This window comes from Centrocercus urophasianus, unplaced genomic scaffold (genome assembly GCF_019232065.1).
Source record: "Centrocercus urophasianus isolate 14NV4802_14NV808 unplaced genomic scaffold, USGS_Curo_1.0 seq_10, whole genome shotgun sequence".
In the NCBI taxonomy this organism is placed as follows: domain Eukaryota; kingdom Metazoa; phylum Chordata; class Aves; order Galliformes; family Phasianidae; genus Centrocercus; species Centrocercus urophasianus.
Window position 1 is genome coordinate 84,838,209 of NW_024884142.1, and position 27,552 is coordinate 84,865,760.

At 37.0% G+C, this 27,552-nt stretch overlaps 1 protein-coding gene across 3 annotated transcripts; it reads left to right on the plus strand.

The window, feature by feature from the left end:
- Positions 1–25,748, plus strand: LYPLAL1 (lysophospholipase like 1). Of its 3 annotated transcripts, none has more exons than XM_042822246.1 (6): positions 332–427; positions 2,434–2,512; positions 4,127–4,226; positions 14,113–14,282; positions 24,748–24,863; positions 25,490–25,748. In XM_042822246.1, exons 1-6 carry the CDS (start codon positions 347–349, stop codon positions 25,727–25,729), a joined length of 786 nt encoding a protein of 261 aa, XP_042678180.1. In that variant the 5' UTR covers positions 332–346; the 3' UTR covers positions 25,730–25,748. The 3 variants fall into 3 exon arrangements, with proteins under 3 accessions (XP_042678190.1, XP_042678180.1, XP_042678171.1); XM_042822237.1 differs by lacking the exon at positions 332–427 and adding an exon at positions 896–1,072; XM_042822256.1 differs by lacking the exons at positions 332–427; positions 2,434–2,512 and adding an exon at positions 1–92.
- Positions 25,749–27,552: the final 1,804 nt, after the last annotated feature.

Genomic DNA, 27,552 nt, shown 5'->3' on the forward strand with positions numbered 1-27,552 from the left:
GCGGGCAGTGACGGGCATGGCGGCGCTGCGGAGGAGCGTGGTGTCCCCCGCTGGCCGGCACACCGCCTCCCTCATCTTCCTGCACGGCTCAGGTGCTCAGGCTGCTCAGGGCCGGGGCGCGGGGCAGGGTTTCGCTGCCTGTTGGGAAGGGCGGGGAGAGCCGCCCTCTGCAGCGGGGCTCTGCTGGGAGCGTGGCGGCCGTCTCCGGCGGGGCAGCTGCCAGGCACGGCGGGGCTAAGAGGGAGGAAATCCGGCTTCGGGTGCCTCATGCCTCGCGGCTTCAGCTTCTCCTTCCCGTTCCTGGAGCCAGCGTGGGGCTTACCCCGGGTGGGGGTGGGCTTCGTGTATGAGCTTTCCAAATTTCCCATTTGTCTGGGTCACTTGCGGTGTGTGGTTCTGTCCTATACCTGCTCGGCTCACTTTGCCTGTAAGCTGTGCTCCCGTTAGTTTGATACTCTGTTATTTCTGAGAGTAGCTACCTGTGAAGGATGATTTTCCTAATTAAAATGTTTCTTGGAGTTTCTGGGATCAGACTGGCAGAGTACCGGTACCTTTCTCTGCAGGAAAGGACCTGATGGTACCGGTGGATGGCAGGCTGGGCATGAGCCAGCAACGTGCCCTTTGCAGCCCAGAGAGCCAACCTGGTGGGACCTCACCTGGTGTACTTGGTCCAGGTGTGCAGTTCTCAGTATAGGAGAGACATGGACCTGTTGGAGCATGTCCAAGGAAAAGCCACAAAAATGATCCCAGGTGTGGGATACCTCCCCTACAAGGACAGGCTGAGAAGGCTGGGTCTGTTCAGCCTGGAGAAGAGAAGGCTCCAGGAGACCTGAGAGCAGCCTTTCAGTATCTAAAGGGGGCCTGTAAGAAAGAAAGGGATAGACTCTTTAGTAGGGTCTGTTATAACAGGATGAGAGGAAATGGATTTTGGAAACTAAAAGAGATTGGATATAAGGAACAAGCTTTTAACAGTCAGGACGGTAAGAGAATAAAACAGTGCAGAGGTGGATGCCTTGTCCCTGAAGACGTCCAGTGTCAGACTGGATGGGTCTCTGAGCACCCTGATCAAGCTGTAAGTGTCCCTGTTAATTATGGGGGTTTGGACTAGATGGCCTTAAGGGTCCCTTCCAACACGAATGATTCTATAATTCTTTTAGAAGTGTGTTAATAGGCTGTGTAAGGCACCTGCTGGGAAGATTCCAGCCTGTGCAAGTGGGCATTCTGGCCATTACAGAAGGCCTTCAGCAAGTGGTCCAAGGGCAAGAGGAGAGAGTTCATTCCAAAGGTTAATATAAGTAACAGCCACAAAGTCCACGTAAACTTTTTTTTTTTTTTTTTCTTAAAAAAAAAAAAAAAAGGTCATAAAGATCATAGGTCTTTATTACATCAAGGACTTGCACTCTGTTCTGCTGAGTAATTTTCACATGATGACATGCTTAACTCCTTCAGTCTTACTGTAGGCTTTGGTTTTTTAGGTGATATAGATGCTTGTTTGTGGTGTTGGTTTTTTTTTTTTTTTTTTTTAAATAGTTTAATTACATTTTTCTAAAATCCTGGAAGTTTAAAAACAAAAAAATGAAAGAGAGTTGGTAAGGTGTGTTCAGCCCTCTTGTTAACGCTAATGTTTTAATGCTCAAGGAAATAATTTCCTCTCATGTTGGAGGAGGAAGGGAAGATTATGGTTAGAAGTTGGTTCCACATGTGGTCAAAGCACTCCACAATTTTTCATTTTTAATATGATTTCAGTCATAAGGTTTGCAAGGGGTAAGTATGAGGGTGCTTTTATTTGGTTTTGTTTAGCAATTCCACAGGATAGAATTTAAAACAGAAGTAGCCACAGTGCCATTGCTGTGGGCTGATGTATAAAACTGAATTGGTACCTTCTATACAGCGCTTGTGATGGGAAGTGGCAGTTGAATGGCACGAATCCATTTTGTTAATAATACTTGCTGCAGCCAAAATATGACTAGTGGAGAATGTAAATACAAAATGGTATGAGGAAAAAAAAAAAAAAGCTAGAAAATTTCAGGTATTATACATCCAATTTCAAATGGGGGATCTGTTTGGTTGCAAACAGCAAAGAAAGCAAATGGTTGTAAATCAAACTTTAAATTATTGTACATTTGATCAACTTAAGTTTACAACTTTATATAACAAATACTAAAAGAAAATCTGAAAATGAAAGATATATTTTAAAGGAAAACAATTTGTTTTACTTCAAGAGGGGAAGAAAGACAGTATTGCAGCCATCAGTTTATTTCACTTTTGGAAACAGAGCTGACTGCCTCTTAGTTGACAGTTTGCCTCTTTGGTCAGAAGGATAAACAGTGCTGAAATCTAAGAATATCTTTAAAGAGAAACATTTTGGAATGCTGTTGTGTTTTATTTGGTGTCACTGTGGTTTTCTCTACCTCTCCTCCTTTCTGTTCTTAGCGAATCAAAATTTTTCACCCCTGCGCAGAAGTACTTGCAGGTTGCATAGCATTTGGACCAGGAGAGCTCTTAGTATACAGTAAGCCATTGTCAATATTAATGAGTTTTGCATCTACCTTACATTGGCAAACCAGCTTCAAGAACTGTAGGTGCTTCTACTCATATTAGCAAAAACCTCACAACTCATGTAAGGAAAGTGCTAAGTAACTGAAGTGTTCTGAAGCATCGAGTTGAAGACATAACTTTGACTTTTAAAATAGCACAATAATGTGTTGGTTTTGGGACCCTGTTGTTTGTTCGCCACTTGGGATATTTAGCTCAGAACTTCATGGTTTTGCTATGTGCTCAACAGAAAAACAAAAAGCTGGATTTGGATCGTTCTTGTTTTCTATTGTTAATTTTAAAATGCACTGGCTTTAAATACAGTGAAGTCTCTAAATTTTCTGTGAATGGTAAAGCAAGATAAAAACCTTGTCTATTGGGGAATTATAAGTAGTGTACCAGTAAGTTGCTATATTCATGTGTCATTGTTCTGAAGAACTCATGTAAAAGGACAGAAAGTGTGGATTGGGACAGTTTATCTTGTGGCTTGGTCACTATATGGAATAAAGCAAGTTTTAAAGTCAACCTAACCAGTCTGAAATACAGCAATAGAGAAGGCTCTTAATTCAGATTAGTGATCTGAGATGAGAATATGAAGGAATCTTTGACTTAAGCCAAGAATGAAATAATATGGCATGAGTGGCAGAAGTGAGATTCCAGGTTGCTGAATCCTGGCTGAATTTTTAGGTTGGAAATTACTACAGATTGTTACAGTCTCCTAGAAACCATATTCTTTGAGCTGGGTTACTCAGTCTTTACTAGAGACCTCTGTGTGCATGCAATCTGAGGCAGGTGACAGGTTATATTTGAAGCTACTGATACAGCAAAGATGAGGACTAGAAAGAGTATTTGCTTGAAAGGAACACGTGCTGCATTTGAATTCATTCTGTATATCTGTTCGTAGCCCTTCTATTTGTAGGGACTTTGGCTATAAGCTAGGTTTGGATAGTTAATAGTAAACCATACAGTAGAGCTCAGCCAGTGTTCAAATAGACCATTAATGGATTAATGGTTTTGAGGAGCCTGACAGATATTTGAATTAAAACTCGAACACATTTACAGAAAGTTGGGGGTGTTTGACTGACAGTTTCCTTAAAGACTATGTATAACATTAGCATAATAAAATGTGAAGATTCTCATTATTGATTGACTATGTTTTGAAGTGGTTTAGTGTAAAATGCTGTTCCCTTTAAAAGAGAAAGTCACACTTCACTACAGCAAGTTTTCTAACTCACTTTTGAAATATCCACTGGTATTCTTTTTTTTTTTTTTTTTTGCTATCAGCAAGTAAGTTTCAAATAAGATGTCAGGCCCTGTGCCTGATTAGGAGGTATTCAGCTGCTGGATGTAGTAAAGTATTTATTGAACTTATGCTGTGGAGCTTCCTGAGGAGTCTGTGTCTAGGAGTATTTGAGTTCATCTTCAGTTTAAAGGTGATTGATGTTATTAAAGGTTATTTTCTGTAGGAGTTTGGAGAATTAACTTTGTGGTTAAGAAATTAGCTCAATCTAATATAAATACATTTGACGTCGTGCATTTAGAAGGAAAACAATACATAGTAATTTGTACTGTACTCTTCTGTGTGTTACAGGTGATACTGGCCAAGGAGTAAGAACATGGATAAAACAAATTTTGAATCAAGACATGGTTTTCCAGCATATAAAAGTGATTTACCCAACAGCTCCTGCCAGGTATTGCTTAGTATATTTAACAGTACAAGTAAATTATTCTGATCCACTACTGCGAATTATGTGCAGATTGCTGTAATGTGTCCTTAATGTTTATGCCTTTTGGCAAAATCAGAGCTGAACAGTGCATTGCTGCACTGCATCTGCAGTGCTGAAGGATTAAGATCTCATGTACATCACAATTTCCAATTCACATTCAGGTATTGTCCTTTAGTCTTTCAACCTCCTTGACGTCAGTAGAAGATACTCCACTGTGTGCTGTAATTGAATCATAGAGCTGTATTCTGTGTCTCTGTTCTACCTGTATTAATTTAAACACTAAAATTCTTTGTTGTATCTAATGCTGGGCTTCAGTTCTTGGTAGATGGTCTTTGCGACCAATAGGATGTAAAAAATCTGCAACTCCTGGAGGAAGGACTGGGTATTTAAAGTTTATACTTTTCCTTAATTTTGCCTCTGACACAACTGTCAAAAAGAACTGTGTTCAGTGTTCACTGTAGGTAAGATCTTGTTGTTAAGTGATACTTGTGTATTCAGTGGTATGCAACAAAGAGATAAAAATATTTACCCCTGTGATTTTGAAAGTTGAGATCAAAATAAAGGGCAGAAGTTGGTCACCTATGCCTGTATGAAACTATTTAAAGATATGGTCTTATTTCAAAGGTGCTTCATTTTTCATAACTTTTAAAAAACATTTTCTTTAAAGGTAATGTTTTCTTTAAAGGTAATGGGCCTAAAGGCTCTTTACCTTTACCTCTGTGCCAGTGTGTGGCTGAATGCTGAGGGAAAGAAATTGTGATATTGTGATATGAACTTTCAAGGTAGAAGGTTCTGAAAGTCAGAAAAAAAAGTATTCTTGGAGCAGATTAACAAGTACAATAACAGATCTTGTCTGGCATCACTAATATGTAAAAAACCTTTCCTTGACCTTGATCCACTTAAGCAGGAAAAGCAATTGAGAGATTGCGGTGTGAATATGCTCACCGTTACAGAAAAATCAAGCCCATGAAAGCCTTTAAAGCAGTGTCTTTTGGGTTAGTAGGCATTGAACATGAGTGCCTGTAAATAATGTGATCATTACTTCATTAATGACGGACTAAAGTGACGGAATTTTCAGCGTCAGATCAAACATAGTGATGCGCTCTGTTTCTTCCCTGTCAAGAGCAAGTACTAGAGAAATGTTGAAGCTTTGCTACCGTATGAAATGTCAAGTGTTGGATGTAGCCAGAGCACTTCAGACCATATCTGTGAGGCTGGTGCTTATCTTTTCCATCCCATTGCCCTTCTGGGATACATTTTTCATTTACTTTGGGGGCTTTTTGGATAACTACAGATATAAGCCATGTATAAATTAATAATCAAGATCAAGGCTAAATGAATGACAATAATGCGGGCTTTCATTGTTTTTATTCTAAGACTTTGGATTTCTTTGCTTTTATGAAGAGATTGGGAGGAAGATGTCAAAGATTTTTAAAGCAAAGAGTGTTTTTAGTCATTTCTAGAGTAGCTACGGACCATGCATGATTCAGTTAAGTGTTTCTTATCAAAATTATGAGAAGTTTTGTATTGAAAGAATTAAAAATACCCACACTACTTCTCTTTGCCAATGTGAATTATGCTTCGGAATATTAATGTAAACCCTTCCATTGCTGATAAACACCATTAGATGATTCAGTGAAATAAAACAGAGATCATTAAGTACAATAATGTTTACCACTCTTTGCAACTATGAAAAGTGAAGGTAAGTGTTACTGGTTGAAACAGAAATAACAGAAGACTTTGCAGACCCCTTCAGTGTTATTTTGGTATTCAAGCTCAAACACGTTATGCTTTTAAATATATTTACAATGATTCCTCTCCTTGGAATCATAGAATCATCAGGGTTGGAAAAGACCTCCCAGATCATCCAGTCTGACTCTCCACCTACCACCAATATTTGCCCACTAAACTATATCCCTTAGTTTACAGCATCTAAACATTATCCTGCTATCCACAGAAAATGAAAACAAGGTCTAGATCATCCAAATTTAAGTAGCAAATGAGAAATCTGCATTAGGCACTTGAATGTGCTATGATTTTGTGTATGTACATACGTATGTATGCATGTGTATATACTTATGTTTATGTGTATGCATCTTCTGGTAACTGCCAAATGTTTCAAGCACCAGCATGGGAATTCAGTGTCCCTGATAATGATACCTGCAGGTGGGCAGTTGCATATGTGCAAGTATGGAATATGGTTCTGATCCAGCTTCTGAGTATCTGGAAACAGATGCTGATGAAAAGCTGCAGTGATGAGTGAAAGAATATCTCTAGATGGTACAATGTTGTCCACTGCATTGTCAGTTTTAGAAAGCAGAGCAGAAAGGTTTGTGAGCAGGTTTTTACATTAATGATGAAATCAAAGAAAAGCTTCAAGGTAGGCAAGACCATACCAGGATTTCTTGGCTAACAGGCTCTTCTGGCAAGATCGCTAATGTGAATGTAGTTCATAGTCTATAATAAACTCCTATCTTTGCCAGCATGGCTTACCACGTACACACTGAACATTCTTAAAGCAGTTATGCCAGTAAAAGGAAAGATAACAGAACTGCAATGCTAGAGGCTTTCACAGGGTAAACTGCATTTCAAAAATTTTCATTTCAAAATTTTGACTGATATAATTCTGTTGATAGGTAACTCTTTAGATTTGGCTCTTCAACTCTCACATAGAGTTCTGAACAGCAGCAGAGCTCAAAATTCTCAATAAGGCATTAAATCTTATGTTCTTTGGGAGAGCTTAGATAGGTTTTGTTTTCTAAACGTTATTTAGAATTTATCCTGAGCACTGGTGCACATATGGTTCCTTTATTACTATAGCATCAGACGTGTTTTGATTCAAGAGTCAGGACACTTAAAAATTATTTTGGAAAACCAGCCCAACATGTAAGCTAGAAGAATTCTAAAATGTGTTTTTTGTTTGATTAGCTTCGAGTCCAGCAAGCACTAGTTAGAATTCTTTGTCTGTGTGGGTAAAAGCAACAGAACATTTCTGAACTATGTTTTATAAAAATTGTTTTGTACCTCTGAAGGTCTCTGTAAAATACTTTAGCCTTTTTAAAGGCTTACTTTTCTTTAATCATTTTGCAATGTTCAGGGTCTGTCTAGAGGATGATCCTCCATGTGTCCCCCAAACAGATAAAGTGTGTGCAGCATTTTTGCACTTTCCCTATTACTTTGGAGTGTTTTGAAGTTTCTCCAGTTGACTTGTTTCCTGACTGGAAGTAACAGAAATTACTTAGAAGATACTTAGGTGTTCTAACAGCAAATTACAGTTACAAACAATCTCTATGGTTAAGAGTGTACTTAAATTAAAAAATGGCTAAATACAGGGATTTGAAATCTCAGTGAGAGCAGTGGTAGCTGGAAGTGCATAATGTTTGGAAGTGCCTGAATGTGGTACATGAAGATTTTGTTCTAGTGACTTGCTTTACAAACTTACACTTCCAGAGTTCTTGCTTTCTGTCACATAGGCAACTGGGATATTAAAAAATCCATAGATGTGTTTAATTTGTTTTTCTTTCAGCTTTAGCTTTCTTTCAAGACAGTGCTAGCGTACATAGATATAACTTGCTGAAGACAAGAGAATTGTATTTCTTCTCCCGTGTAATGCTGATATATGACTTCTAATTAAAATGTGGGATCTCAAACTGTAGCCCTTGTAGCTGATGCAATCCCTAAAGCCACGTCTACAGTAATAGATTTAAGGGAAAGTCTTTCCTTTTTTCCTTTTTTTATTTGGGTCAGGATGACTACAGCTTTAAATACTGTTTCATCTGCTATGGCTGTGACTTAAAAATTAGGTTTCTATTGAGTTTCTAAATCAGAACTGAATGCTACCCAATTTAAACTTTTTTTTATAATAGAAAGTGATAGTTTAAATTGGCATTGCAGAAGCTAACGTGGTAAAGTTAAAACCATTTAGGCTCTGCTTGTTTTAATAAGTATAACTTACCTTCTTTAATTCCCTTAAAAAATCTAGGTCAAAGATTCTTTGCATTGTCTAGCATTCCATTCTGACAGTCTTCTTTTGCAATTCAGAAAGTAAACTATAAATACCGCTCAGACTATTTTGTGGATCTTTTTTGACATTCACTCAACATACCTTTCTGAGGCCAACAATTCTTTGCAGAGTTTGTCTATTTTTTCACTATTCTAATTTTTGTTGTCGCTAAGTTTGTGGCTGCTGTGAGCTGCTCAGCGTTATGCGCACTGGTCGCCATCCTTTCACCTAGGTTTGCATCTCTGCTCACGGGTGGAAATGAGTTTCATCTCCTCGTAGTCCCCATTTGGCTATACTGCAAAACCACCAGACAGTTTGGCACCGTTCAGCACCATTGGCAGTCTCTGCTAGCGAGAGGCCTAGGATTGGAAAAGCAGCAGGGGTACTGCAGGTCAGACTTGAGATGGATTGGCAGAGCTGTGTAAGGGAGCGTGCGTGGTGCCTATCATACTATGCTTGGCTCAAGCAAGTGTTATTAATCCCTCGCTTTTGTGAGACCTAACCTCATTCATAAATGTAACACAACGTTTTTTTAGAATCAGAATTTTAAGGGACAAGTGAAAGGTTTTGGTTGGTATCATGGGGTAGTTCTTTCATTCTAAGCAGAAATTGACCTATTCTGCTTGATAATGATGAAAGCATATTGTGAGAAGCTTTGCGTCTTCCTTTTATTTCTCACTTTCTGCTAAGTGAGGAAAACATGGATATGCATATATGTAATGTTTTCCCATGGGGTGGGAATGGTCATTTACAGTCTACTCATCCACAGTGTTATTGCTGTTTTTCTAATTATTATTATTTTTTTTTTTAACAAATCCCCACAAATGGCATCCTTTCCCCTCTCCCCCCAAAGCAAAAAGGCAAAACAATTAATAAATAAATAATCTGCCTGACCTGCTGAGTTTGAGTTTTATGTAGGTTGCATTTGAAGCTTCCTCTGTTTTGAACGGGAAACATTTGTTACGAGTAAGGAAAATCATCAAAACATTGTTTCTTCAGGTAACTGTTATGTATTTGCTCAGTTGTTACAATTTCAGGCAGCAGAGATTTAGAACAACTGTTTTGAAAGCATTTGCGTTTACACTGATGTGGTTGAGTGAGGAGGCACAGGATGTTCTGTTGAACAGATGGAATTACTCCTTGTGGAGATTACTCTTTTTTTGTGTACTTGTTGAAGCTGTTTGAATTTCTGGCACATTTCATGCTATTACCATACTGTAAAGCTTCATTGTTAAGCTGTGTTGAACCTCAGATTTAGCATAAGATGTAACTTGGATCAGATCTCTGAATAATGCTTCTGGTTTGAGTGTGTGGATTCTCTGCCCTCTACCTTCTGTTTTTTTTTTTTTTTTTTTTTTTTTTTTTTTTTTTTCTCCAAATTCACTTTCAGCTTCAGGTTGACAGTGAGATTAAAAAGCAGACTTAATAACCGGGTGTTCTGTTGTTTATTAATGTCACCAGTGAGATTATGCAAACAGAATTTGGGATTAGGGAGTAAGATTGAATGTTTTGTTTAGTTTTGTTTTTCAATGAAAGCAGTTTTAGCAGAGTCGAGACTTGCTTCTACATCTTGGATAATCTGGCACTGTGCTCTGTAGATTTCCTTGAAAGGATAGACTTCCAAAAGGCAACTTTACAGTGTCTTATGTGACTCAGTGCTTCCTAGCTGGACAGGAGGTAAACTTGGGAAGGAAGCAAAAATATGGATTTCAAAATTTTCTGAGTATCTTTCTTTGAATCTTATAGCTTAACTTTGCTGTAGATTCTTAATTCTGTCTCATACCTCCAGAACTTCTGTCTGGAACTTAAGGCTTTTTTTTTATTATTTTTTCTTCAATACATCACCAGTGGCCTGTATTTCATGTGACTATTAGCAGAGGAATCTGAGTGATGAATGTGAAGACAGTGATAAAACTGTGACTCAAGAGGAGGATTTAATGAAATATGATTATTGATTATCAGTGTGCTTGTCTGCTACTCTGCACTTCTTATTGGAAGTAGCTAGTTGTCTTGTTTTATCCTTTTATGTCTTGTAACTTAACGTTTGATGGACAGTGGTTTACAGGTTAACAATCAAAACACGTGTTCTTTTATTTGAATTGATATGCTAGTATCATTTTGGAGACAACTTTGCATGATTTTTAGATCTGAATTTGAACTTTGTGCGCCAGTGTTTGCTTCCTCTCTGCTCCTGTGTTGACTTAAGATCACTTCGAGCTATTAGCACAAATCTTTATGGGATTAAGGTATAGAATGTGTAATCCATGCTTCAGAAAGCTGGAAAAAGATGGAGGCATTGCTGTCTACTTTCATTCTACTTTCCTTGTTAGTATGTAACCCACATTAGCAGATGCACATCTGTCTTCAGTTTGTGAAAACATGATTGATTGGAATTATTTTGGAATTTTGCAACAGCAAAGATTACCTCTGTATTAGAGTACATGCTTAAAAGATTAAGAGGATGGCAGTTAGAGGTACTAAAGCACAAATTGTTCATTTGAGACATTCAGATGGTAGGTGTGTAGAATATTCCTGAACTGTGGTTTCCTATGCTATCTTCAAGAAGCATGTGCATGAGTTACGCATCAGTACATACCCTTAAAAAAGACAACCCGTCAAGTACTAAGAAAAAATATCTAGAATGATGTGAGGAAGCACTTTAAAGATTCTTTTCCTGAGAGTTCTTGCAGTTTCTTGAATGCTATTAGCCATGTCTCTCTACCATCCAATCTCTTTGCTACAGAGTTGGTTTGACTTGTAGGAAGCTGTTTCAAATGGATATATGTTTGAAAGTTGGATATATCTGGAAGGATGTTTCTTGGTTCCTGTTTTCTGATATGGTTTTGAATCTGCTGGGTTTTTTTTCTTTTTTTTTTTTGTTTTTTTTTTTTTTGTTTTTTGTTTTTTTTTTATGCTCCAGAGGCTTAACAAGCAAAGCAAAAACACACCCTTTAAAAAAAAAATACCAGAACAAACAAGCTTTGTATTGTGGGCTGGGCTGTGTATTTTTATTCAGAATCTCCAAAGCTTGTGTTTTAGGGACACGGAGTTGTTTTTACTACCATTCAAAAATAATAAGAGAAGTGAGGTACAGAAAAATGCGTTAGGAATAATACTGTACAAGTTCAGTTTGAGCTTAGGAAAGCAAAAAATGCAAACTTAGACCATTCAATTTGACACTGTCCTTAACTGACCATACTGAGCTTAATAGATGAAGATTTCACTCCAGTCTCTCTTTCTTTGCTTTTGTGTATTTTGGTCCAATCTCTTGTGTCCATGTAACATAGGAATTTTCTTTTGTGGTTTAATTGTATGAAAAAATTTTATGCTGTATTCTTGGAGCTGTTCAGATGGTTCTGTGCCAAGCATATTTGTTTACCGTGGTAATGTCTGAGTTGTAGTGTGCCAGCTAATAAAGAGATTTATATAAAGAACAAGGTGAATGACTAAAACAGATGTGCCAGTTGGGTGAACCATTAAAAGAACCTCACTTCTCAACTTTATGTAAAAGTTATTCTCAATGTATTTCTGAGAAATCAAGAGTGGTTGCATGGATGCTTTTGAGACAGCTGAAAGAATCTCATCTGTTTGCTTGGGGGCTCCTTACCTTGGGATTAAGGCCCATTAGTCTTTCATCCGAAAGTGTGAAGAACTTGCAAAGTCATGAGTTTTGACTTCTGATCAAGTATTACAATTGCATCATGGGTTTAGTACTGACTCTAAATTTAGTCTTTCAGTTAAGCAGAAATGTGTTTTAATTTTTTTGTAATACATTTTTTCCATGAAATGCAACACATCTTCATTACATGGAAGTCCTTGATTGACCTCCTGTACTAATGCTATAACCTTACACATTCTTTCTCACGTATGCACGTTACTCTGGTTTTACTAGAAAATAAAATATTCTATCTCTGACTGCTAAGCATGTTTACCAGGACTGGTGTAAAAGTGAGAAGTTAAAGCATTGAATTAAATTCTGTTTAGGTGCTCAGTCTGTACAGCACTTTGTCCAATAGACTTCCGGAGAATCCATTGGTTTCACTGATATTGGTGTTTCTGACTGGAGTGGATAATCTTATAAACTGATAAGCAAATTAACAATTTTGTAATCTTGTTTCTTGGCATCAAAGAATTCATGAAGGAAGGGTCCTGGATACAGCCCTAATGTTAGGGAATTAAAAGAACATTTTTTCATTTATCTTCAGCTTGTTGGGTGTATGAAATATCTCTACTGTATTTCCTTAAATTTAGTGGTTACACATTTTTGAAGGCCAAGTAAGGGCTAATTTAAACATATGCATATATTAGTTCTGGTTGTTAAGTACATGGTTAGTTTTGAATTAAGCAAATGAAGGACAGACTAAACACACTCAACTGAAGTTGACCATCTTGAGTATTGGTGGATTGTTTTGTTCTCCACAGAACAGAACAGAACAGAAGCACAGAAGCTGTGCTCAAGTAGGTGAAACAGAGCAGTCTGTGTGTACCTGCCTGCTCTTTATTGTATTTCTTTATATTTGGCTTATCAGCTTTTAAGTCATGGATCTTACGTACTTCATGTTCATAGCACCTGGTGGAAGAAAATCTGTGGTTTCATATTTTACTTGTATAACTGAGTAATGCAGGTAATATTCAGCTTTTTGCATACTTCATCTAGTGGCAGTATTTGTGGTTTAGAGGTAGACGTTGTCACATGAAATGTATGAAACCTCTCTGGTATTAATAAAGGCAGAATTTGTTGTTTCATTGAGAGTAATTGAATTAGTGCCTTTCTCATTTTAGGGTAGTTGTGTTTTTGTTTAATCTTAGTACTGAAAACATGAAGAGCGCAGAAGTCAGCATTAGCTTTTCAGTGGGTTCTCATCCAGACAGATTTATCAAAAGCTGTCTGTTTGTAGGCAGTGATTGTAATCTGATCTGAGCTCACCTAAGCTTAAGTAAAAATGAAGTATGTGCTCCTGATTAGACATTGCAATTAAGGATTTTAGGGGGCTTGGTTTTGAGCTGAAGCATAGATCTCAAAGCAAGATTTTTGGTATTAAATTGTGAAACCATTGCAAGGCAGTTAGGTCACCTTTCTTGGGATTTCAGATTTCTATTTATCTTCTTTATTTAAAAACAAAGAAAAGGCTGCTTTCGATTGGAGCTTTCATGATTGTGAGGTTTAGACAGTACTTAAAAATATTAATCTGATAACACCGTATGAGGGTGGAGAAAAAAAAAAAAAAGATTGCTGTGCCTTTAATTTGTCTGTGCACCAACCAGTAAGCACATGGCACTTCTTTCAATTACTTCTGAGTAACCTACCTTAGCAAGGTGAAGATGGCTGTTTATTTAAGAAGAAAGAAATAATGAAATGTCTTAGAAGTACTTGAAGGCTCAAGTACTGTCTTATGACATATGCATGTCCTGTTAATTTCAACAAAAATGAGGCAACTGAATCATATAACACTAGTTCCTTCAAAGTTACCTTGTTGAGCAGTTACTTAAGTTCATTCTATTCCCTGTAGGATTTCAATTGTGGCTTTGGGATTAAGAACCTCTTGACAGGGTTAGGATTAATGTTTAGCTGAACTGATCAACCTTGACATTAAAAGTTTCAGTCAGTTCGTTTTACACAGCAGCCAAATGCCTTCTTCACTCTTGAAAAACAGTCTTTTAAATGCAAGAAAATGCGAAGTGATTGGGGGTGAAGAGAATTAGAGCTGAAAGATATTTCTTCTTTCCTTTGCTGGACAAATAACAAAATACTTTTATTTAACTATTACTTTTATTTACTGATTATATTGACAGCTTTTGATCTTATGCTTAAATAATCATTTATTTCCTTTCCTTCCACTGTTACAGGCCTTACACACCTATGAAGGGAGCCACTTCCACTGTGTGGTTTGACAGATATAAAATTTCTAATGACTGCCCAGAACACATTGAGAGTATTGACGCTATGTGCCAAGAACTTACAGATTTGATCAATGATGAGATGAAAAATGGCATCACAAAGGGCAGGATACTAATAGGTAAGACTTAATTTTTGATGTGTTTATTTTAATGCTTCTAACTGTTGAGATCGTAGAGATCATTTACTTGGAAATTAATTCACTCTAAAAGCCAATGAGCCTATGTTGCTATGGCCAAGTAACTCCTTCAGCAGCCAATCCTCAAGAACATTCAGTCATTATTTAAACCTATATCACATGGTGAATGTGGCTAACTGCAAGCAGCATCCTCAGAAATGCAATATATAACTATTTTAATTTGAAATGATCGTTTGTAATCACAATTTAAAGCATAGTGAGCAGTGCTCTACTGGAAGCAATGGAAAATACAGCCTTTTGCTTCTAGCCATTTTAGTGAGTGAAAAGATGTACTTTTGGCATGCTTTGCCAGAGATGCTCGTATTTTGGAGAGTGCAGAGGTAGCATATAAATTGTCATGGACTTTTCCATGCTGCTTTAAAGATTCTGATTTAAGTTAATGCACAGGGAAACAAATAGAATGTTATACATTGCTAAAGGTTTATTCTTGACAACAAATTATGTGCTAGTTGTCATATTTCATTCATATGTCTATCTCCTGTCACTCTTCATTTCCACAGATTTCCAGTTGCTTTCACAGTAGTTCTGTGAAATAGGGAGTGGGATATCAAGGCACAAGTTGAGGCCAAAGGACTAGCCTACATGAGAGAGAGAGTGAGAATTCAAGAGTCCTTGGCTCCTTGTCCCATCCCTATACCACAGACTATTTTAGGTTGGGGAAAAAACTCCTAATGTGGGAACTTTAAAATTTATGGCCAAGTGAATCATGCCATCAAGCTCCTGCGTGGTGAAGCCACTGCCCTTCAGCCTACATGTTTTCTTGGTCCAGCCCAATGTTACTCTTTGAAGGCCTCTGTTTACTTTCCCTTTCTGGCTTATTGCCCTGGCTGCAGAATGCATTGTTTTGGATGGCTTTCAGCACAGTCTTTGATCTCTCTTTCCTGTGTTATACCTGCTGGCTTGGAAACAGCTGAAGAAGTGCAGGTGCTTTTTCACAGAGTGAGCTGGAAGATGTTCTGTTTACAGATCCAGTTTGCTACTAGGTTTTTCTCCTTACTCTGTAGCCCTCAAAGTCAGTAGCACACTGCAGTATAAGTTTTTGGTTTTTTTTTTTTCCTTTCAACAAGTTTTAAACAGTGTAAAGTAGATGTGCACCAATTCCTTCAGCATGTATTTGGAAGTCTCTCTCTGTGAACTTGCATTCCTCGTCTGCAAAATAAATAAAAAAAAGTTAATGTTTTCCTCACTCTGAAGAACTTTGGCTTCAGGCTTCTCAAGAAAGTTGCTGTTTGTTTGTAACACGTGCTTCATCCTAGTGAATCTAATTTTCATGTAACAAACGAAATAAGGCAGCCCTGAATCAGTTCCAGTCAGAGTACAGAGGTGAGGAGCCTGTATAAATATATAAGAAAAATTAACTAGTGGAAAAAGAGTTGTCACACATGGCTGTGCAAGACTTTGTGATCTTCCACAAGAACTTTGTGCCTTCTCTCTGTGCAGGTTGTAATGGTTAATGAGAATGGAATGCAATGGAGACTGAAGCTCAAGAGATCTTGTGAGGATTCTATGAATAAAAGTTGACTTTAATATCAGTGAGAGTCTGTAATGGAACATACTTGGTAGTTTTAGATAGGCCTTCTTGAAATAGTTTAACATATTCTGGCACTGTTTCTTACAGAAAAGCAGAACTCCTGCAAAGGCACTTGGTAGCTTTATAACTTTTCATCAAAAGAGTGTGACACCACTGGTCAATTATGAGGATATATTCAATTCATCTGTACAGATCTATAAAGCCTGTAATAGGAAGATCTTAAATATATGAGAAAGGGCTGGAGGATTGACAACAGTCTGAAGAGCAGCAGGGGTTCTTTTCAGGTACATCACAGAAGCCAAGAACAGTTGCATGAGCAGGGAGGAGAGTTACAGAGAATGAGATACATATTAAAGGTTTGTGGAAAACTGGGTTTTGGGACTTTATATTTTGCAATAAGTGGGTGTTTTAATGAGTGGAAAGAAAACGAAATAACTATGAGGAGGATAGCAAGATTGAAGGTTATGGTTTTATATAGAATGGTGGACTAGAAATTACAGGCTGAGGATGAGTGTCAGATATTGTTAGATGATTGCAAGCTAGGTGTTAGGCAAGCAGGAAGGGGGAAGATACTCAAATGGTGGAAATGAGCAGCCCATCATCAGGTGTTCTAGGGGATGATTCTCCTTCTGGAGCAATCAAACTTTCCACCAGGCTGAAGACTGTGGGTACAACAAGATCGTATGTTCTGAGAGAAATGACATCCTATGCTGTTACTTTGGGTAGCACGGTTAGCTCTGAAATCCAAAAGCAGCTGCCAGTAGAGCTGAACCCTGAAACTAAGGATGAAGTCAGAGTATGCTATGTCAATAAAACACACTGTGTATTTACTTCTAAAGAAAACAACTAAATTGCTTAATTCACTGGAGGTGAATAAATTGTTATTAAAATCAACCAGCATGCAGTGGTACATAGCTCATCTACCCGTTCTTTTCCTGATAGTCTGCATTGCTTTTGTGTCAGTGCAGAAGTCTTTTAAAAGAGGTAAACTTATTGAGGATTTTATTCCTCTGACTTCATAAGGAGAAAGAAGGAAGACTTTGAAATATTCCTTATTCTAAATAATTATATTTAGAATATATATTTATAATATATTTAGATATAGTGATCATTCCTTGAATTTGATAATTGAAGACTCTAGGTAAACAGCCCTTTTGAGTTACTTTTCTGGTTCTCCTGGCTGAAGCACTTCTTGCAAATGACCTCAAAAGTTGTTTGACATTGGAGATAAGAACGTGATAAGAATTAGTCAAATTCTGACTCTTAATTGGTACCCCTTCTTAAAAGCTGGTTGTGATCATTCTGTATTATCTCCAAATTCATCATTAATTAAGTAAATAGCATTTTAAAATGTGGGACAATCATTTCATTTTCTACTTAAAACAGAGTTAATTTTCAGGTGATGGTGGGTCTTTTTTTGTGTGTGTTTTTCAACTTCCAAAGCAACACACATCACTTTCCAGAGTGATGGTGTACTATAAAATGACTTATGTGGAAAATGCCAAGTATTTAAGCAGTCTTACTCATGAATATGCTGAAGCTTGATAGAAATAGACACTTTTCCTTATGCTGCACGTGACTAGGGTTCACTTTAGTCAGCTGTTTCAGTGAAAGCCCATCTTTTTGTTCTCTATTGTTCTTGACTGAGTACTTCTTCCCTACTTTACAGGTCACTTTTTGTGTAGTACAGAAATGCTGATCCAAGCACAGTGGGGCTCTGCCACCTGTAGTCACTTGTGTAAGCAGCCAGTGAAAATAAACTTCCAATAACAGTCCTGTAGATTTGACTGTGTGCCAAAACACACACACATGATTCCTGACCCCTTGTACTGTAACAATAACAAGACACACAACCACTTTTGTTTATTGCTAGACTTCTTACACAGCTACTGAACCATGGTGGAAATAACATGAAAGTTCTGTGCCTCTTGTAAATATTAGCATTTCCATTTCTCAGTGTGTGTGAGAATAGGACGGGGAGGAAAAACCTTTGCTTTGACATCCCAGAGAGAAGATTCTGTAAATATGAGAAGATAAAATATCAACAATAATTCATTAAAACACAGTGTGAACTACTTTGAGATGTGCCACAGAGTGCACGTTGACATGCACTTACTTCACATCTGTGCCTATGGGGTCATAGAAGAGAAAGGCTTAACAAGGTCAAGTTCTCTAATCCATCTTCATATGTCAGTGCAGATTCAGTGCTACTTAAGCAAATCCTTACCATTGCTTTTCTGTCTTTTTTTTTTTTTTTTTTTTTTTTTTTTTTTTAACTAAAAGATCTCGAATTACAACTTTCCCACATCAACCTAGAATCACTCTCCTGGTTTTTCTGTTTTAAACCTTTCCCTAGTGTAAGCCTTTCCTAGTAGACTGCGTTCATGCCATCTCATTTATAATTCTTCTTAAGGTCCTCTGTTTTACAGAAGATAAGTATTTTTACTGCAAGCAGCACAGTATATATTTGCCAGAGGTTTGGTATTTGAGTCATAGATAGTACTTTCTGCAGTGAAACAAAATGAATGTTCCATTTTTTTTAAGGAGAGAGTTGAAAGGAGAGAAGGATTAGCATTCCAGATGAGTTTGCAAGTATATACCAGGTTGCATGGAAGAAGCAAAGGCATGAGGTAATAAAAATGTATAGATGGGAGTAGCAAGCAAAGCTGAGAGATAAATGGCAGGAGTTGGAAAGCAAGTTTTCTAAATTCATTTTTCTTGATGCGTGTTTAATGATCTTTTTTCCCTAGTGCTCTTTCACCTAATTTTCTTCCCTTCTTTCGTTCTAATTTGGCCTCAAAGGTACTCCTCTTCTGCTCCTCTTGTAAAGCAAATTAAAGCTTTTCTTGGTTGGAGAAAAGATGATTTTGGAGTATCTTCTGTCATCATGCATCTTTCCCATTACTGCTGGTTATAGCCAGGAGGAGGGAGAAGAGGTACATGTCTCTAAGCTAGGCACCATAACACATGGGCTATGAGGTCTACAGATAAAGGTATTTCAGAAATCAACCTCAGTGTTACCAGACTGAGCTGAGTGTAAAAAATACAGCTAGGTGTGGTGGGAGTGCTATATTGTCATCATCAGAAACAACCATGAACACATTTGAGGTGTGGCCAGATCCTTAGCTCTGGTAGGGTAGCATCTGAATGAAAACTCATTTGAGACTTCATGGCTTTTACTTTTCTTCTAGTTCTGAACGTTGACTGCTTATGTTCTATTCTACCACGTACTTCAGTTGAAAATACACAATGAGATTATTGTTTAACTAAGGTGATGCTTCAGAAACTGCTGTATACTTTTTACAAGAAGACTGTAAAACTTGTGTCACTTAAATACACATTCAAATATGCTGGTATTTTTATAGTGGGAAAGTTGAATAGCAAATTTATTCCAGAGTACAGGAAGTGGCTGAGCCAGTCAAGGGAATTTGTCTTTGTTCTTGTAAAGACAGTGAGTAACAAACAGAACAGAAATGTTGTTAGGGGTTAAGCCATTCATTTCAGTCCTGCTAGTTTGTAAGTTTAATGGTTAGTGAAGTTCCAAAAATAAAGGAGAAAAAGGATGATACGAGGAAATTCACTTGAGATGAAGTACATGTTAAAGCACTTACACAGGAGCAGTGTTCTGGGACTTTTGTGGAGAAGGGAATTTGCTGTTTCACTGGTATATTTGTACTCTTCTCTGATATTCATATATGAGCACTGTTAAATGCATATAATACTTGCATTCATATATGGAAAAAGGAAGGTCAGAACAGAAAGTCAGCTTCTTTGCAGTTGATGTGTAGAACAAGGATTTGCTGTTACCGTTAATAGAAGGTAAATCACAGAAAGTCCTTAGGGAGAGCAGAAAGTAAACTGAAATGTAGCTTTAGGAAAATTCATGATAATAAACTGATTAAAGCAACTGTAAGTTGAAATTTCAAAAAGGAGAAATGGAGAATGAAAAATGCTATGAAAACAAAACGAAAGCTAGGCAAGAGCGTGTAATATATTGTGATGATAACAGAATGAGCAAAGGCAATTGCCAGCTGCTGGTGTAGCCCAACAGAACAGGAGGGTAATTGTCTCTGTTTCACAGTGCTGGTACAGATGCTGTGACATTCATCTCTTGCCACTTTGTTACCAAAGCTGTGCTGACAAATCTGAAGAAATACAGGGTAGATGAAAAATAAACAATATTTCTTCTTTTGTTTCTCTAATAGTTAAAATAAGCACTTCAAAACCCACTCCTACATCCAAATCTGTATCCTTGTGTTAAAAGTCTGTGCTTAGCCACTTTTCCTATGCTGTGCTATAATGAACTAGTTTCTAATTCTGCAACAGTAACTCATGAGAGAGGAGTTCGTGCTTTGTCTCCACAAATAGCAGATCTGCACACCATGTGCATGTCAGAATTGATGTAAAAATGTGATTAATAATTAAAATTGTTTCCTGCCACTGTGATTTTTACTGGGGAAAAAACAGCTTTAATCACTTTTTAATAATCATAATGGGAAAGACTTAAAAATGACCTGGTTCACTGTTTTGTAAATCTCCATAATCAGTACATGTAACAAAATGATTAAGGCTTCCTTCTCCGAATAATAGGGGAACAAAAGAGGAGAGATGCTGTGCTGGACCTTGTCTTGCTGAAGTGTGACTTGTGGGGAATGTGAAGCTCAGGGACAGCTTCAGTGGCCGTGAATTAGTGAAGTTCAAGATACTTTGGGCAATGAAGAGGCTCACAACGAGCTTGCAGTCCTGGACTTGAGAGCATAATTTGGCTTTTTCAGGTCAAGTCCCTTGTGATAAAGCCCTGGAGAGAGGAGGGGTGCAAGAAAACTGGTTTGCTGTTCAAGGGTCATCTCCTCTAGACTCTGGAGTGTTGAATCCTAAGAAAGATGAAGTCAGAAAGTCCAGGAAGCCTGTATGGGTAAACAAGAGGCTCTTGGAAAATCACAAACTCAAGAGGTTGGAACCAGATGGACTTCAAGGTGCTTTCCAATCCAAACTAGTCTGTAATTCCATATAATCCTATAGGTTTACAAGAAAGATGGGGAGAGGCTCTATCAGAGTCTCTTTAGGCAATACAAGGAATAATGACTTTAAAAGAGTAGATTTAGATTAGGTATTAGTAAAATATTCTTTATTGTAAAGGTGGTGGGGCACTGGACCAGGTTGCCCAGAGAAGCTATGGATGTCCCAACCCTGAAAGTGTTCAAGGCCAGGTTGGATGGGGCCATGTGGAATTTGATGTTATGGGCAGAAAGTTGGAACTAGATGGTAAAGGTCTCTGTCAGTTCAAACCATTTTTATGATTTTACTGTCAGATTTATAAATCAATAAGGAATCAACAGTATTGAAACTGTTTAAGTTTTCATTCCCCTAGGAAAATGTGAAAAGCTTCCTGAATTCAGGAATGAATCATTGCAGGTACTAAGTGCAGCACAGAGAAGACAGTTAACGTTCTCTCCTGTACACAGAATGCTTGAGAGGGAGGGAGCAAAATAAACCTTTGTGCGAGATAATGTTTATTCACTTTCTTGGATACAAACTCAAATGTTGTTTTACTTAATACAAAGAAATGAATAAAAATGAAGTGTGACAGTAGATAAATATTTGGTTTCCTGAACATAATATTAAAGCACCGTCACAAACCGCATTATTATTTCAAACTGATAGAAATAATGAGAAAATTAATAGAAGTCAGTATCCATAGCACAAGTGTGCTCAAGGCTTTATACAAAGACCTTTACCTTTAGAATGTTCTTTAGGCTACTTATAAACTCTAAAATGGTTTTATCACTGAAAAGTGGCAGTAGTGATCTAAGTTTGGTTTTTTCAAGCATGAATAAATTACGTACAAGCAATTCATTCTCTCTTTAGTGTTATATCACCATATGGTTGGGGTATTTTCTTAGTACTGCTACATGTTATTCCAGTCAAGAATGTTTTGTTATTAATAAAGTAGACCTTGGGAGTTTCCTTCTGATTCACACTCTTTAATTTGGAAGTGTGAAATCCCCTTGATTTCAACAGATCTTTTGTGATTAGCAAAAAATTTTTCTTAATTAACAAAGCAAATTACAAGCAGCTTTATTTTCATTGCAGGGGTAGGTCTTACCTAGAAACCAGACTACACAGAAGCAGATTTGAGGTCATAAATGCACGTTTGAGTGAAGTTTCTTTGTTAGAGGAACCTGCTCTACTGAATTGAGCCTGTTTTATATGTGCTTATGCTTACTTAGCCTGTGCCTAAACCTCTTTTGTATAGCAGGCAACATAATACTAAGAAACAATGCTCCTGGGTCGCTTAATTTTTTAGTTATTGATTGCACATCTCTTTAAAAAATAGATATGAAGTGAAAAAAATAGAAAATGAACACAGGTTTTCTGTAAAAACATGTTAGTAAAATCTGAACTTTGTTCACAGCCTTTCTGTTCTGGCATATACATTCATCTCAAGAGAAGGTCTTGCCTATCTAAGGTAAAATGCTGCAGTGTGATTTTTTTGTCTTGATTAATTCATGACAATCTTCTTAACAATGCTGTAGAATCTAGGTATTGGTTATACTGAGATGATAAGTGTATATAAGCATCTTGTACTTCTCTGTGTTGCGTGTGTTCTGTCACTTCATACATTATTCCTTGTAATATCTTGTAATATTTTTCCTTAATCTGAAACCTGAATTCCTGTAGTAGTTTCATACCTTTTTTTGTCGAATTTACATTTACAGTATCATGCTTCTTGTAGTTGAGGTTTGCTTCCAACGGCAAATGCTTATTCAAATTGTTTCAAAGTATTTACTACGTGGTGTGTCTTTACAGATTATTGTGGTGTTAAGTGATAAAATTCAGGTTTTCTTCTGGAAAACCAATTTCAAAGAGCTAGCTGTCCTTTGCATTACATTTTTCTTATAGTAGTATGAGCCACATGAAAGAACCATTACCTAATATTCTTCTAAACAGAAGGTGACTGCATTGTCAAAGACTGCTAGTGAGTAATTGCTGATAGGGTTGCCAGACTGTGACTAACTCAGTACAAAATTTTAGATTAAATCATTTACAAACTAGTAATGAGTTTTCAATGCAAACTTTTTTGTATTCAAAAACATTCAAAGCAGGCTTTATTTTCTGTGTGGACAAAGCATATCTGCACTTTTTTGTAAACTATTATAATATAAAAGTTCGTCTTGCAGAGGACTGATATAATAATGTCATTCAGACTGATCAAAAGAAAAGGGAGGAAATGATGAGGTTTCACAGAAGAGAATACAGAAAAACTCAGCTCCATACACGATGTTGTTTATGTGATAGCTGTGTAACTTGCTGTATTTGTAGGTACTTCCACAGGCTTTATTTTTCTCTCTGTGAATGTGGGGTTAGTGGGGTTGAAATTTTGGGGGTTATTCTATGAGTCTTTTGCAACATGATCTTTTTCATTGTTGAATCCTCATACATATGAAAGAACTTGTCTGGTGGGGAATGATGATGCAGGTGAAAAGCTTGCAGTGATGTTTTCAGTATTTTTGTGAGGAAAAGTTTCTTCAGAACTTCAGATGATGTGAACTGTGTGAAGTTTGTGTTTTGGATTTACTTACTCATGCATCCTTCAACTACCTGTGTTTCTGAACTGCCACAGAGTACTTAGGCATATTACTTTTAACATTACCCTTGAAATCAACCTTTAGTTTAAACAGTTTAAGTTTTGTACAGCAACCGGTATGAATATGAAACTTAAGTGTACAACAGAACAAACTCAAAACAGAGGGCTCGCATAGTCCTTACAGAAGAGCTTTGTTCATTTTCACATCTCCATTTGATCACTTCAGAAGACTAAGCTAAAATGGGTGCATGTTTTGTCTACTTTTATTTTTCCTTCAAGCTGTATCTCCAGGTCTTTTGCATTAAAAGGTCTGGATACAGAATTTTGCTACTAATTAACATTTGGATACAGAATTTTGCTACTAATTAACACTAGTTAACAGCTTGGTATAAACTAATGGTTTCATTAGTACACTTGTACTTGTGCTGCTCTGAGCATGGCTGCTGTCACAACCTTTCTGCCAGTTATCTGTGTGCTAGAGATGTTTTAGCCAGCCAATCATTCTTCATGCTAGTCGTTATCTGGATGCAGTCAGTGTAGTACCTTACCTACTACGCCTTTGTGAAGTAATGCAGTGGTCTGGACTTCTTTACTAATGAGTATTTGTCATGTAAAAATCATCCCTGAGGAATTCTTGCATAAGAAAGTAGTGCAGTTTAAGATAGGTACTTAACAGAAGGCTGTTAGATCAGAGATCTTGTTAGAACTCAGTTGCCCCTGTTGATTGGTAGGGGTGTTGAATCTTTGAGGTCCCTTACAACATAAATGATTCTATGAACTGAGGTGGGCTACCTCACTGTTTTTTTCCCTATTTGTTGTCTATTTTAAGAGTAACAACAACAAAAAGCTTCGAACTCTGAGTAGCTTAATGTGAGTGTTTATTGGTTATATACAACAGCAAAACAGGTCTTTTATGCTTAAATTGTATTAACCTTAAAAACAGGAGAATTTTGTTCATAGGATTTTGTTTTATTCATATACGAATATATATACATAATGTTCAAGTATCTGAAATAGGGCATATGCAAACAGCTTCTAAAGTCAGAGTGTTTTGGTTTGTTTTTTCTTACCTAGTGATGAACCTGTTGTGGCTCTTTAGCTGTCCAACTTCTGAATTGAATCAACTTTCAATTTAAGATGTTTAAGTAACAAAATAACAATATAGTTTTCTGTTGCATTGTGCATAAAAGGTCTGAAGATAAAAACAATCAAAGTGGATTACAAATGTATAGTAAAATCCTGTATTTGTTTGTTTTGTTCCATCATAGGAGGCTTTTCTATGGGAGGTGGAATGGCAATGCATTTAGCATATAGGTTTCATCAAGATCTGGCAGGAGTCTTTGCACTGTCTAGTTTTCTCAATAAAGATTCTGCTGTATATGAGGTGAGTGTGAAAAGTTTTTACAGTAATGTTGCTTGGCTTAAAGAAAAGCGTGATAATTAAAATCAAATATAGCATGTTTCTGCATCTGAGATATTAGATTAACATTCTAAACTTACATTTCCTTTAAACAGGTAAGAAGAGCGTTAGAGAAATAAGGCTTTAAAACTGTCCTTACATAATGTTTAGTTGCTTTTTGAACAGACAGTACAACTACTTTTTTTCAGACTAAATCAATGCAGAAAGAGAATTAACAAACTAAATGCTTTGAAAGTTGTCAGTAGTTCTTAGAGTCCATGTAAGGTGTAATTGCTCTTTGAAAATTTATAATGAATTACAATGCTCATTGGCTCCATCTGCTGCCATGAATTTATTTCCTTTCTCTTGTTTGGAAAGGGACATAGTCTTAAATTTAAGCCTTATCATTAGTTAAGACTTACCAGTGGAACTTGAAATGCAGGTTTTTTTTCCTGCAACATTTCTTAGTTTGCTTTTATAGAGACAGTACAATATCTGCACTAATAGGCAGATTAGTAAATTGAAGTGTTATGTAAATTGTCAGCATGTAATTGTAAATATTCTTTGAAAATGTATGGCGATGTGTTACACAGTGTTTCTTCTCCATCTAGGCTTTGAAAAGAAATGAAAGTGTTCTTCCAGAATTATTTCAGTGTCATGGAACTGCTGATGACCTAGTTCTGTATTCTTGGGGTGAAGAAACGAACAAGATGTTAAAGTCACTGGGAGTATCAACTTCTCTTCATACTTTTCCAAACCTCAATCATGAGTTAAACAGAAATGAAATAGAAGAACTTAAAACCTGGATTCTAAAGAAGTTGCCTATTGAAGCTGAAAAGTCAAATGAATAAAAGATGTAGTATTCATGTATTTCGTATTGTTTGTGGGTTTATATAGGCACACTTTCAGGTAGATGCTGTTATGTTCCATAGAGTTCAATAGTGACTTGATGGTGCTGGCTACTAACACCCACTTTATCGTATGGATTTCTTTTTTTGTTTTCTTGTACAGTTTTTTAAATACATATCCTTGTCAGTCTATTGGCGTAATGACTGTTAGTATTAAAAACTGTCTTAAATTATCCAAACAATATTCAGGAAGTTGTGCATTTCTAAGATACTTATTTCTTTTTTTGCATACTTTTCAACCTCAGAACACAATGCTATGGTTGCATCCACTGGCTTAAAAGTAGAGTAGAGAGCAGTGGTTAAATAATGGACATTTACCTTTCCATGTACAATTCAGATTAGTTAACTTAGAGCAACTGTATTGGCTTCGTGTGAAATTTCGGTATGTGGGAATTAATGTGTCAAAGCAGAGTTGTATGGTACTTCAGAAAAATAACTGATCTTTGTGATACAGTTTTCAAATGAGTCAAAAGTAGCAAATGTCTGTCTACACCACAGGCCCTTGGTATTGCTTCGTGTCATTGTGGTGTTTCTTAGAGTCCTACTTTTATGTGAGTTCCTTGAGCCCTGTGTCCCTCACTCTGTAGGTTTAAAAAAAAAAAAAAAAAAAAAAGTGCCATGATCCCTGGTAAGATATCCTGTTTTTGAAGAAATCATTCTTTGGGCACTATTCCTGTAGAAACTTAGTTTTGCCAACAGTTCTATTTTGGCTTGCAAGATCACATTTTAAATTAAAAGATGAGGATATTTGACTCCTCCATGAACATTTAGACGAGTTGTAAATAATAATTGTGATATAAAGAAACCTTGTGTCCATTTTAATGGTGGATGATTCATCTTTGTGTCAGCTTGATAAATTAACTCAGAGTATAAATATTCTTATGTAATTTTTATGCTTTTTCTTATTTCTCCCCCTCTGCCCCGATTTCTCCTCCCCCAAATTCAGTAATTTTATTAGCATGACAAGGTATTCAGCCTTTTGCCAAAGTCAATAGATCCAAGTCTCTTGCTTAATCTTCTCCTTCCCCCTTTTCTGAAGAGTGGATCTAGGACACTGTTGTTTGCTCTGTCACAGCAGATTGTTGCCAGTATTGGCTATGACTCCAAAAGTGTCGGCCAGCTCAAGGGGACTGAGAGTTTTGTTCAAATTCTCATGCACGGAGACCTAAGCCAGCTTTTACCTATCTTCAGGAATAAGCAAAGGGGGAAAAATGTCACTGTTCAAGTACAAGGCATGTAATTGGCAGTAGCAAGTAACAACTTCCTGCTGCTAAAAATATTTTCCTTTATTTCATTCTGCTAGCGTTAGCAAGTCAGCAGTCTGTTCTGAAAAACAGGATTTTAAATGGCACATGAAATCTCTGCTGTTTGAAATAGTAACTGAAAAGCTTTTTTTTTTTTTTTTTTCCCTCTGGTGCCCTAGGCTTCTTAATTACAAATTAAATTGAAACAGGTGTGTTCAGAAGCAGCTGAGCTAACTTTGCCCTGGCCCAACTCTAATTGCAGTTGTTCACAAGTACAGTTTTAACATTTGAGTGATGGTACATCATTTAGAGATTTGCACCGTTTTCTGTTCCTCCTGCCGTTTCTACCAGGAAGCTGTTTGAACCATTGGTAATGCAAGGTGGTAATTTGTTTTGGTGACAACTGTGGCTGGATGGGAGATAGGCAAGTTTTTTGCAGGGGGGATTTTAACAAGATCAGAGAATACAACAGTTCGGAAATTAAGTTTGCCACTAAGTTTGTGGCTGTTTCTTTCTTTCTTT